Consider the following 13,626-nt stretch of genomic DNA (forward strand, 5'->3'; position numbering starts at 1 on the left):
TGTAAGTCAGCTTCTGATTTGTAATTTAAGTAGTTTTATTAGTCTTATCTGGGCAGAGAAGCTCATTTGAGAGATACTGAAAATGACACTGGTCAGAAATTAAGGTCACACTGAAACTCACTACGCATACACATAACTCGCTGATGACAAGTTTTTATTAATTTGAAACACTCCGTATTTATTACCATTTGTACTTTTCTAGCGGAATCAAAAATGATCATTAGCCTAATCATATTCCTTAAGTAGTCTCTCCCTGCCAAAGAAAGACGGCTATTCTTTTCCCACTGAGATCTATGTCCTGGGCAACATACCAATTATTACATTTCACACATTAACTAACACCTTAAAGGTGAACTGAAAATTTCAGTATGACAAATTCTATACACTTCAGCAGTTATTTCTTTGCCCCCATTAAACAGGCTAAAAAGGAAATTCAGAATATTACTACCTAAAAACAGACTTTCCCGACACCTTTCCTTTTGTAAAGTTTTCAGATCCAACACTGTCTATTACGAGCTAGTGACAGGCCCTTTTTTTTTTTTTTTTTTAAAGCTCTTGCAACTACAACTGGTAAGTCATGGCTTTTGAATAACCTCTATTCTACAGAACTACAGGGTTTTTCGTTTTGTTGTCCTATGTATGTGAATTAGTTCTTCAAGGTATGATTTATTAAGGATACGGCCCCCAGAGGAGTAGGATTAGAAAATAACCATCCCCCCAAGAGAAACTTCTAAAATTCACATAATAAAACAAAATGCAATCGGGTATTATTATTTTGATCTATCACACAAAACTAGCGTGGCACACTTCCACTGTCAGCCTCAGCATGCTTCCTATTACTTGGATATACCAGGGAGAAAAATCGGCTGGAGTGAACAAGGATTCTGAGCCAAACAGGGGCTTTCTGTTTCTATTAGCCTGATAAAAACCAACATAGAACATATATTGATAACACTGTCACATTATTTATATTTCATTTCTAGTAACCCATCCCCATATCAACCTGCTTCTAGAAATGACTCCTAAAACTTTCAGGACAAAGCCTTTTTTTTTTTTTATTTAAGAGTACACCACAGAGATAAGAAAGCAGTGACTTTTTCATGCACATACATTATGACTCTACAGTCTTTGATATGATAAACTGCCAAGAATATATCATAGCTGTTTTACTCAAGTTGTTTTTTAATCCACAGAGATGACAACAGGAAACAAAGAGACTGTATGATTACTTTCCAATTCAGAGGATATTTCATTAAAATTCTTGCATGTTTGGATAAATGAAGAAAGAGCAAAAATTATAAAAGTAAATTATTTGCTTATTCTGAGAGTAATATACCTGAGAAAAGCCAACATTTGTACAGCTGATATGGGGCACATTATATAATTATCAAAGACTGAAATACATTGGATCATGCAGCAAGATGAGAAAGCGTGGCAGGTAGCTGAAGGAGGGAGAAAGCAGGGTGACAGCACAGGAGAGATACCTTAAGGTAAGCCCTGCATGTCTTCTCTCGTTTTTGGAGCTTTTTAGTAAAAGAAAAGAAAATCAGAGGTTAGATTTTATCTGTCGAAAATGAGGAAAAAAGAAATCCTCAAAACTTAGGCTTGTGTTCCTGAGCTCAAAGTTTATTATGCACAGCAGTCCTCTGGATTTTTGTGAGTTTACGCTGACTGCCAAAACTGCCCATTTACAGTTTATAGCTGCATTTTATTAAATATACTAATCCAAAGCACTGTGATAAAACTAGAGCCAAAATATGTGGTTAAAAGAAACAAAAATGTCTACTTTTTAACCCTATAAAACCATATTAGCCACGGATTTTGGCTTAATATGAATCCCACAGGCTTATTTTATAGTATGGTTAAAAGAGCTACCAAATTTTTGTCATATTAGGAAAGATTAAGAGCACTAATAACACCATCCTCTTAGAGAGGGAAACCTGTCCTTCTCCCCAAACCTGCAACTGAAAACAGTATTACAGTGGCTAACATTCCTCTATGCGGTACAATTTTGCTGCAACCGTAAGAGTTGCATGTATTAGCGTCCAGAGTGTATGAGGTGTGTAACACAAAATCTCTTCAAGTGCAGATAATGCGTTTGGAAGTGGGAGTACTGACCACAATCAGGCAATGTTTGCTACCAACTAAAATCTCCCTCAGAGATCTTAACTTTTTTTTTTTTTTTGTCATGTTGCTCCTTTCTCAACTCTAATTCTCTCTTGGGAAATTAACCGAATTAGAAATTTTGTTTCTAAGTATATGTCAAGCATGGGGGGCAGGGGTTTGGCAGTCCAACGCTAGAAGAATGAAGAGCTGCCATATAAAATGTCTGACTAAATAACAGGAAATTCCTACCTACCTTGTTATAACTCCGTCCAGCGGAATCCTTTTCACTAGGTTTCAGTTCCTGCAGCTGTGCATCAAGAATGTCCACCAACTGCTCCATCAATCTCACCGAAGAACTCACATCTCCAGCAAACACTGGCCCTTTGGTATGTTTCGCCAGTTCATTGGCAAGACTAGCAGCGTTTTCTCCACTTCTGATCTGAAATGACAATTTATATTATCTCAGTATGACTTCTTGTTCTGTTTGTGGCTTCTTGTTCTTTTCCCGAGTATCTCTGTTGTGGTGAGAGAAATAGTTGCAAATATGTCAAAATCTGCAACTAATTGAGACCAATAACTTTCTCTTCATTTCAGATGATTAAAGGTTCTTAAATCCTCAAGACACAAAAGAAATTCTTAACCAGACCTTGAAAAGAAATGAAAAGAAAAGAAGAAAACCAGAAATCCCTTTTTAAAAAAATCTTTTAGATAGCTCTCTCAGTTTCACTACCACCATTTTAAATAGCTGCTTAAAAATCTGATTTATTTATTCCAAAGATCCAGAAATTTAAACCAGAATGTAATCAGCATGATACTGGGAGGTGTTATCTACCACTTGCTTGCATTTCAGAAAGGTAAATGAGGAAGGAGAAACTAAAATGTCACTGCATTACACTGTAATATTAAAGTTACTAATGCCTTTTAAAGTCATTTTTATTTATTCTATTATAATCATCTGTGATATAAAGCACAAACATCTGCTTGCATTCTGTGGATTCAGTTGCAAACTTAATGATATTTGATTTATTAGGCCAATGGACTATTTGTCTTACACACATCAAAAGAAACAGAACAAACTAAATATGAATGAAATTAAGCAAGTATGTATTCATTAAAAAGCTTAACATAGAAAACAGCATGCCCCAAAACATATGTAACTTTGAACAAATAGTTTACAGACAAAACTATGCATAATTTTTTAAATTTTTATACTGAACAAAGAGCAATGAAACTGGTTTTAACATACAAAGCTAAATTATTTATGTTAGACGTTAAAGCCCTTAATCACCAATGTGTATCATATTAAAAGGTTCCAACCAACCTTCTGAGCCAGCTGATTTACCCAGTGTGAGGTACAGTTGCTAAGATCGGGGCCCTTAGGGTTCCATGTTCCAGTGGAAACCATGCAGAGATAGGAGGCAGTTCCTACAACAGATGTAGAAAACAACAGTGAAATTGAAACCATTTTTCTGCAGGCATTCGGGAAATCAGCTAGGATGATACTACTCTGCATGTTAAATTTTGAATAAACGCTAATGGAAGTGGTTGACAATAACTGACAAAAAGTAGGGTATAATGCAGATTGTAAACAGTAAATATAAAGTCAGCATTGAAGTATCAGACATTTACAGCAAACAAACAAAAAGCCCTTGATTTTCTTGGGACTCATCCAAAATGATACTCCTAATGAGAAAGGCAGCTGTAAGAAGCCTCACTGGAGTCCATGGGCAAAAAATGCCACGCTTGACCCAGGTCTTTAAAAGGGAGAGGTAATTCACAGCCTGACCTTCAATAACTTGTGCAGTTTATGAACCGTTAAGTTGTCTACAGATGTTTTGTTACCAAAGTTAACAAAAATAGTAACAGAGGTAGTTATCATCAATGTCTCTCTTTCCTCGAAATCACCTCGGTGTAATTCAGAACCAACTTACTGAATTTAAAAATAGACATTTGGCATTTTACAAGAAATACCTCTTGTTCCCTTGGGACACGGTCGTTCAACCATCATTCCCCTTTGTGTCTGAGGCCACTTTATCCCCCTCGCGTCTAATGCCTCGCAGAATCTCTCTGGCAGGGGAAAAATATTTGTTACAGGAGGAATTTTGGTTGTAGAAACTGCTGGAGGTGGTTTTGTCCCCTTGCTTCCTTCCTGTGATCCGGCTACGGTTGTGCTCATGGGGCCTTTCTGTGAAGCAGTGCTTGTGGTTGGTACTGTGGTTTTGAACAGCTCAGCTGAAGAAGTTATTGTCACAGCTGTGGTAGGCACTATGGAAAAAAGATGAGTATATTAACCTCAAACACACACTTGCACTCACATACAGGCACACACGGGAACGTGTATAGGCACAAACACAACACAAAACCCCTCCCATCCAGTTACCCCAAGTCCAACGAAATGAGAGTTAGTGAGAACGCCAGTAAGGTCGGAGAAAGAATAAATACATTCATTTATGTCAATTTACTCATATCGTTGACTAAGTGATGGTCGTGGAGGCTTTACTATCGGTTTGTCTGTTCGACTCGAATTGTGTTAAGTCTGTATCTCAATGAAATATTTGAGAATACAATTTAAGTATATTTTATGATGCATCATCCAACAGAAACCGAAGGTCGGTTTTAAATAAAGTTGCGGTGTCCACACCAAATATACTATATGTTAAATGAAACAATATGGAAAAATTCTTTTTTATATAAATTCATACCCTATAAATAATCAAAGTATCAATAAAAACCTGACAATTATATATAATTAAGACAACAGAAAATTTAAAGTCACCCGCTCTACATCTTGCAGGAAAATAAATACTGTGACATCTTTCCACCCAGCAGCCATTCTTGCTTGAGAGAATTTTGAGCATGCCTGATTAGATCCAAACAGAAGATGAGCTTGGCATGCTTGTGCTGTGTTAGTAAGGAAACATCTGAGGCTTTGTTAGGCATATTTACATTTGAAAATGTAGGCAGAAAAAGCAACTCTTCTGGTCACAGGTTACAATGCAATCTCTTATCAAGATAACAGGTTAGATCAAATCATGCCTAATTTGAAAACAACCCTACATTATCTTACCGACTTGAACAAGGAGTATAAAAGGAACCACAGTTACACATTTAGAGTATAAACTTAAAAAGAAATTATTTTAAAAGGTTGACTTCTAGCATTACTTTCCAACTGTTAAATCCACCAGGTTAAAAAATAATGGAGCTTAATGTTTCCTTCATTAACTACCATTTAATTAGTTTAAAGAACGAAAATTCTGTCAATAAAACTTTAATGCTATCATTTAAAATCTATTAGGGGGCGCCTTGGTGGCTCAGCTGGTTAAGCATCCGACTTCGGCTCAGGGCCGGATCTCCGGGTCTGTGAGTTCGAGCCTGGCGTCAGGCTCTGTGCCGACAGCTCAGAGCCTGGAGCTTGCTTCGGATTCTGTGTCTCCCTCTCCCTCTGCCCCTCCCCTGCCTGTGCTCTGTCTCCCTCTCTCTCTCAAAAATAAAAAAAATACATTAAATAAAATCTATTAGGTGATCACACTAAAGTTTTATCAACACTTATAGATTACTGTCTCTTAAAATCTTACATATATGATGCTGTAAATTTCAATGATTTGAGTACAGCAAATTAAAAATAACTATTTTTCAAAAATCTTACAAAAACATTAAGTTATTTTATGCTTTCTCTATAATGTGAGAAACAAACTAGAACTTTAGAACTTAGAAAACAAGTTTATATAATCACTAATATGTTTAATATTTTAAGCTGTGGTCCATAAATAGTTATTTATATAATCCTGCCACTACTGACAAGAGTTTCCTAAGTTCACCACAAAAAGTAGTGTGCGTTTGTTTTAGTTCTTTAGCGGTGAGACACCTCTTGTTGTCCGTAAATGCATACTGCACACTTTCTACACCTTTTTTCTTTCTTTCGCAAGAGAAATTTCTTAATCATGTGTTTTATTTCCAGGGCATAATTTATTGACCATATGAGAGATGCCTGTGTACATTAGTCAAACATCATGTCTAGCCAGCTGCTGCAGAAACCTATTCAAACCTGTCTATCTTTTCCTGTAAAGCACTTGCCTGACATCTTGTTAAACCTCTGTAATTTTCTTTTGATTACAATGCAGCCAGGCTTTCAGTGCTTTCTCAATTAACATTTGTCAAAAGCATCACAATCTTTTACAGAAGTGTCAAATGACTGCCTCTGAATCAAATCTTAAAGAGTAGTGGGGAATCGGAGCAAAAGGAAAAGGGCAGAGCAAAATGGTTTAGTGCCACACCGTCTTATGTATCTCTTGACACCGCATTAATTGGTACATATTTAATCACTGAAGTACGAATTAACAATACTGCAATTAGCGATCCGTTACCTAACATCCAGGGAAGATTCATAAAAACTGAGTCAAGGTAGGTAATAAAATGACCTCTGGTAAATGCACAACATTTCATGCAACATTCAATGTGTTTTTGAGAAAAAAATTTCATACATTTTCACCTTCTCTTCATCAAAAGTTTAAAGGGAATCAACACATTCTTCAAAGATAAATCAATGAAATATTGGGACGTTGTGAAAAACGTGAAAGTAAACTTGTATGTGGCAAAATTAAACCCTTCCTAAAGACCATGAGGATCTCTGGAATTTTGCAAGGCTGAAGTTTAGCACCTTCGAGGAAAGCCATTTTTTCTAATGACAAAGCCACAAATGCAGAGGTTGTTTCTAAAAATTAATATTTCTTCCAGAAGTGAAGACAGGTCCCAACAGGGCATCTGATAATGATAAAAGCCTACACTTATTCAGCATTTATGTACCAGATGCTATGCTAATCACCATTCATGGATCATCAGATCTTCTTATTTAATCCTTGCCACAACCCCGTGAAGTAGGCACTATGATTATCTTCCTTTTACAGATGAGAAACTTGAGCCATGGAGAAGGTTAGGCAATTTGTTTAGGGTCACCTGGCTATATTCTTAAATGTTATGATCTTTTTTACATAAAAGATTTTCATAGACTCTCGAAAAGTATGGCACCCCCCCCCAAAACATTCTGCCCTTATTTTATTTTATTTAAAAATTTTTTTTCAACGTTTTTTATTTATTTTTGGGACAGAGAGAGACAGAGCATGAACAGGGGAGGGGCAGAGAGAGAGGGAGACAGAATCGGAAACAGGCTCCAGGCTCCGAGCCATCAGCCCAGAGCCTGACGCTGGGCTCGAACTCACGGACCGCGAGATCGTGACCTGGCTGAAGTCGGACGCTTAACCGACTGCGCCACCCAGGCGCCCCTCTGCCCTTATTTTAGAGCATTTAACTGAGACTTTTCTGTGTAAATCTCTAAAACAAGACAACATGCGGGAAGATAACATAAAATACTAGAGCAACAGACGATAAAAAGTTTCATAATGAAACTGACATGGCAAAAGATTCAAAACTCAAGAATACCCTAAAAATGGTAACAGAAAACACATGGCAACCCACAATAGAATTTTATCTCAAATCTAGTCTGATTTTACAAAGTTCTGTCCCAGAGTTATCAGGGTGTTATGTCAAACACTTAGATGAAATGACTTAGCATTCTGCCTACGCTTATCATTTGAGTATAGAGATGTAGGAACAATGCTAAGAAAGTGCTAATAAACACACTTAAGAACTACCCATGCAAATTTCAACAAGCACATACAGAATGCTTCAATTTACTATGACGGTGTTTACTAACTACAGTGTACTAACAACAGCATCCATTTATGCTACGGGTAGCACTTCCCTCATCCAGGCCCAAGAACCCACTCACTGTTCACTGAATAAACTCCAGTTATTACAGTGAGTCCATGGCCTGGAAAGGCAAAACTGTGTATTCATTAAATTTACTTTTATTCAATGTCTAAAAATAATGATCATCTTTTATGAGCAATCATGATCAGTGGAAAGAGGTTTCAAGAAATATGGATTCTTGAATCTACTTCCTAAATAAATCAACCTATTTCTGTTGATAAAATTTTCTTCTCCTATTATTGAAGTGTCATACTTTAAAATTACTCCAAGACAAATATTCAGGAACTTTCAAAACCCAAGACATCGTGTTTTTTCAATAATATTTGAAATACCAAATTTGCAGACAAAGTAAATATAAAGCTATTCAGATTAAGAAATATAAAAGAGTTTATAAAAAAAGAACTGAAAAAGTTTTTCCTAAGCCCACTCTAGAGAGGGAGAAGGTGAAAAGAAAAACAGACTTAGTTAAGAGAAATGGAGTGAATGAACTATGCAGAGATCACATAAGGTTAAAAATTCAAAGAAAAAAAAAAGATGTATTTGAAACCATGAGAAGGTAAAGAAATAATATACTTGCCCCGTTAGGAATAAAAAGGCTTGGGTTTATAAATGGGGAAAAGTATTGAAGTTAATACACTATGAAACAGTCCACAACAAAAAATGAAAGGAGTGGTAATTTTACCATTTTATATACCAATGTATATACACCTTGGTAACACACATGGTTAAGCAAAGCCAGTACATAAGACTCTGAATTACAGCCAAACCAGTCAATCATTGCTTTATGACAGCTGAAGACCTGAATTCTCTGATTGCTTTGTCCTATCAGTTTTGTGGATCTTGCTTCTTAAAAGCTGACAGTAGCTTATTGATTTGACCTAAATTGATGGGCCAGAATAGTTCTACAAGGCCCCATCTCCATGCATATAGATATCAGCACACATCTTGGATGAGAGAGACAGGAGTCTCTAAAAGCATATGAAGATAAATTATAAGAAAGAAAGAAGAGGATATGGTTCCAACAGCAGCAAGAGAAATTTAGGTCATATAAAACTTTTTCTACCATTAAGGGCTTAATAAGGGGTCAATATGAATTCTCACTTTCCAGGAGTATTTAAGAATGGCTAAATATACTGGATAACAAAACACAGTTGTAGGAACACAACTACCAAATATGCCAAGTTTCTCATTTTCAAAGCAGATAACCGCTCTTTCCAAAAATATCTAAATTATCACAGACTTTTTGATCTGAAATGGATCAAATTATTTACCAGAAAATAAGCCACATGTGGAAAACGACATTATTATTCATCTTATATTGTGTGACCAGTGGACAGGGCAATGATTCTTTGTTGAATTGAACCTGTAACTCAATTTATTCACAACCCTTCAGTTGTTGCCTGACTATGAATTTGCATTTCTGTAAGTATTTATTTCTTTTTTTCCTAATAGAGGGGTAGAGATTTTTTGCTGCCCAAAACAAATTTAACAGCTCTGAGAGTAATACAGGTTACAAAAAAGATTAACACAAGGATCAATACACAATGTCAAATTTTGTCAATTTCTGAAGTTTGCCTGTAACAAACCTATAGGGTAAAGAAGAAGGATGGTAACTAGACAGTTGAGATACAGGAAACATCCCAAATTACTGGTCCTATGGGAAAAAAGATATGCCTAAATTTAAAAGTAAATGATTCTATATTATCAATAAAGATTTTTATGTCTCAAAGATTTAATTGCTGAAAATTTAACAACAGACATTACCACTGTAATTTTAAGCTAAAAAATTTCAGACATACATGAATTAGAGTAACAATATGCCATTCTTCTCTTTTTAAGCAAAAATTACATGTTTTTGGTATACTAGAAAGACTCGAATGAGAATTTCAACTATAAAAAGCTGTGGGTTCTGTTCTTAGGTCCTGACCCTATTAGAATATTTAGAACTCAGTAATAACATATCTTAAAAATATGTATACGTACATGTAATTATGTTTAAGTCTGTGGATGTGTATGTATTGCTTTAACAGAAAAAGATACTAATTTCTTTTCCACCTTGTTGAAGAGACTGATTTAATCATGTCAAAGTTCCAAAGAACTTTCTGGTTCTTAAAATTTTGAAGTAACTCAGTAATTTGAACATTCCAATTAACTAGGTAAATTGAAATATTCAGCTTTAAAACACAAATGCTATTGTTCAAATAGAAAAGACATAATGCAAGCTTTATAGCAATATATGAATCAGTTACTTTATCATGAGTATGAGGTAATCTGGTTTTAATGAAATATTCATTTAATTTACCCTCAAAAATTGTTTTCCACAGAACTGAATATAATTGACAACTAAAATGTATTTCCAAAGGTTTTACATTACTTTCTAAAGTAATGATCCTCCATAAAGTACCTAAAGAGAACACAAATTGAAAACGTTAGCTTATCCATCTTCATAAATCATCACTTGGGATCATTTAATGCTTAGTCTATGTGTGACAGTTGAAGTCACAGAAATATTTACTTAAAACCATCACTAATTTATCAGGAAATAAAAATGTGTGATTCTACTAGGAAGATGTTGGATGACTCCCTTTCCTACCCAGATAGTAGATACCACAACTTCAGAACACTTATGCCTGACATTGTACATCAAACCTGACAATTCTCCTGGGATTTCCTAACACACATTTCCCTTAACCACTGGCGCCAAGAAGTTAAAAGGTCTGCACATAGATTGTAATCAATTCAGAAGTCAGGTAGGAATAGGAAAAGAAAAACAAAAAAAACACAAAGCTAACAGGTTCGTAGCTGGTATTACATTCTTAGCAATGCAAAACAAAACCGACTAATGATGTTACAATTTTTTGAAGTCAACATTTAAATGAAAAAATTCAAAGAAAGAAAATGGGCCAAAATAAGGGTAAAATGTACACACTACGTGCCAACATGAAATACCACGACATCATCCTTTGAGTTTTAACCATGAAAAGGGGAAGAAAACGGACAGGAAAAAAAAAACACAAAAAACCTCTGAGTCTTTTAAAAGTAAGCTATTATAAAGACATGAGCATTAGCAAGCAAACGTTCTTACCTTGGGCAGGATCCGGTGGACCAAACTCCAGAGAATATCGTAAAATGAAGTTATTGTTCCACACGTAGAGTTGGTTATCTCTAGGATTGTAATCCACTGCAGCAATATACTGGTATTGGTTGGGGAAAGGAACATCTACATACTCTCCTCGGTTTAATCGGGTATTGTAAATGTAATCAATTGCATTCTTGCCTGTTTCACTCTCATTGTCTTGATAAACTGACCTGACCACATAGAGGACTCCGCAGATCATAAAAGCATTTGATGCAGCACGTTTGTCATACACAGTCTCCCACGTTGCTTCAAATCGAAGAGTATATGGATTTAGTTGGCTAATAACTATCATTCCATTGTTCTGTTCAGTGGCATAAATGACCCATAAGCCATTTTCATCAACTGCTAGGTCGATATCAGTCTTTCCTCCCCATCTATATGGTGAGGTATCATGATAGTTGGCATAGTTAATTATGGCCTCTCCACTCTTAATTCTAGTCCTCAAGTCAAATTTCACAATATTCCTTGTTCTCTCTTTGTTAAAGAAGACAGCACCATCATATACTACAAATCCAGTACCATCTACTCGATTTGGAAGTTTATATGTTGTTGTTTGGCGACTGTTTTGGAAATCTTCTAAAGAAGCATATTCTATTAAAGTATCGGTACGATAGGGAGTCCAGGGCATGAAATAAATTTTATCTGCAGCCTGAAGAGGGTCCTTGCACCAAGCACCTGCCTTTTGTTCAGCTTCATATATACATGGTGAATCCACAATTGCTTTCAAGGTCCCAGGGCACACAAAAACTAACAGTCACAGAGAAAAGACAACAATTAAGCCAAGTTAAAAAATTAAACAGGCAAACACAAGTTTCAATGATCATAAGTCAAAAGAGAAAAAAATTTGTTTTATTAACATTTGATTTTTTTGTAATTTATACTTAATACAAGTACCACCTTTCCTTCTTCAAGTTACCATAATCAATGTACCAGCATACAAAGTGGCTGGGGTTTGTTTTCGTAAGGGCAAACCTAAGTTTAAGATCATTCACAGCTAAGTTGACAATGTGCACTTTTGCTATGTGTTTTCAAGCTTTTGATTTGGTAATTTATACTTTAAAACTTTTAAGCTTTGTGCATAGCAGTGTACAAAATATTTAGTCCCAGCTTTGTCCCCTCCTTCCCCTAGCACACTTGTAAACCCTCAAAAAGCAAAACACCAAAATAAAGCAAATAAAACAAAAACCCAATGTGAAGGCTTATTTAGAACTTTTATAAAGTTAGACTGAAAACAAAGGTTCTTCAATTGAAGAAACGTAAACATTCGGAAAATGTAATTAGGAACAGAGAAAAGTAAATACAAGAAAAGCAGAGATGAAACAACCAGGAGACCCTGGAACCATGGCATGCTATGGAGAGGGTTCTGGAAGCCAAGCAGGATGACACTTTAATAATAAAATATCCAAAGGTGTCAGAAAGAGAGATAAAGGGTGAAAAAGAAACACAGAATGGAGGAGCAGCTCCCCCTGGCCGACTTCAGAATTTTTACCCCATCACCAGATTTAGCAGTCATATAATTTCACTGTAAACAGTCGACTTCTTTATGAGGTGCATTTATGAGATCCTGCTGATTACTTTAATGTCAGGAGTATTGTGGGGAAAGGGAAGGGAGGAGGTAACATCCATAAGGCACATAACAGGGAGCTGGGGTTCAGACTGTATACGTTATTTACCTTTTTGCTCCACTTCTATTTTAAGCATCGGAAGAGAAACAAAAAAAAAAGTGCAAGGAAAAAAGAAAAAAGATTAAAATAAATTGACTATTAGTCTAAGACTGAATTCGTAATAGATGCTAAATATAGGAAGAATAAGAGCTGTACTACTTTGGATAAAGAGAAACACACAACAGGAAAACCTAGCAGGAGAAAGATTCTAAAGTTACATAAAAGAACATGGATCAATCATTTTAGTAGATTAAGGAGGCAATACAAATATGTTGGCATGTTGTTTCACTTAGGGTACCTGAATAAATAATGAAACTCTTCACTAATGCATGGTATATATACTCTTGCCTTTCCAAGTCGCTCAGCATTTTTACCAAGTTTTACTGTATCTATGTATGCTACAGGCACAAATGCATGCAAAGGTATATCATCCCCATCTATCATATTAACTCATTATTAAATTGATAAAAACAGGTAAGCATAACAACAGGAAAATATATTTATAAAAATAACTCAATTGTGGAGCTTAGGTCTGATTTAAAGAATACTGATATGATTATATTTTAACATTCTTTTCTAAGATATTTATGTAAGAAGAAATATATATAATTATGCATCTTAGTACATTTCATTTTTTTATCTTTCATTTCTAGAAAAATCCATTTTAATTATAAGGAAAAAATGCCTCCTTTTCGGAATAAATAAATCTCTCCTGCTACCCCAATAAGGATTTTTAAGGGTGGGGTAACATAGTACCTTTCTTCCCCATTAAGAATTAGTAAATTTACTTATTTAAATTTTTGTATGTTTTATATTATAAAATTCTTATTAAATTCTCTATATCACATATCTCAAACTTGTAGTATTAAGTCTATTGTTTAAAAAAGTAAGCAAAATACATACAAGGAAAAAGCAAGCAGAGTAGGCAAGGAGAAAAAGGAAGAAAGAATT

The 13,626-nt window shown here is 35.3% G+C and overlaps 1 protein-coding gene across 30 annotated transcripts in view; it reads right to left on the minus strand.

Annotated features, from left to right (window-relative positions):
• Positions 1 to 13,626, minus strand: part of ADGRL2 (adhesion G protein-coupled receptor L2) — a 621,134-nt gene that overhangs the window by 38,005 nt on the left and 569,503 nt on the right. For 17 of the 30 annotated variants that reach the window (XM_053893337.1, XM_053893371.1, XM_053893465.1 and 14 more), the window contains 6 exons: positions 12,685 to 12,699; positions 10,958 to 11,758; positions 4,078 to 4,371; positions 3,428 to 3,531; positions 2,360 to 2,545; positions 1,485 to 1,523 (listed from right to left, as the gene is read on the minus strand). In XM_053893337.1, the coding sequence (XP_053749312.1) occupies positions 1,485 to 1,523; positions 2,360 to 2,545; positions 3,428 to 3,531; positions 4,078 to 4,371; positions 10,958 to 11,758; positions 12,685 to 12,699 (1,439 nt within the window). The remainder of the gene's footprint in view (positions 1 to 1,484; positions 1,524 to 2,359; positions 2,546 to 3,427; positions 3,532 to 4,077; positions 4,372 to 10,957; positions 11,759 to 12,684; positions 12,700 to 13,626) is intronic. The other 13 variants (XM_053893361.1, XM_019413938.2, XM_019413944.2 and 10 more) reach the window with 3 other exon arrangements.

Source organism: Panthera pardus, unplaced genomic scaffold, assembly GCF_024362965.1.
Source record: "Panthera pardus isolate Hobbes unplaced genomic scaffold, ASM2436296v1 HiC_scaffold_11, whole genome shotgun sequence".
Lineage (NCBI taxonomy): Eukaryota > Metazoa > Chordata > Mammalia > Carnivora > Felidae > Panthera > Panthera pardus.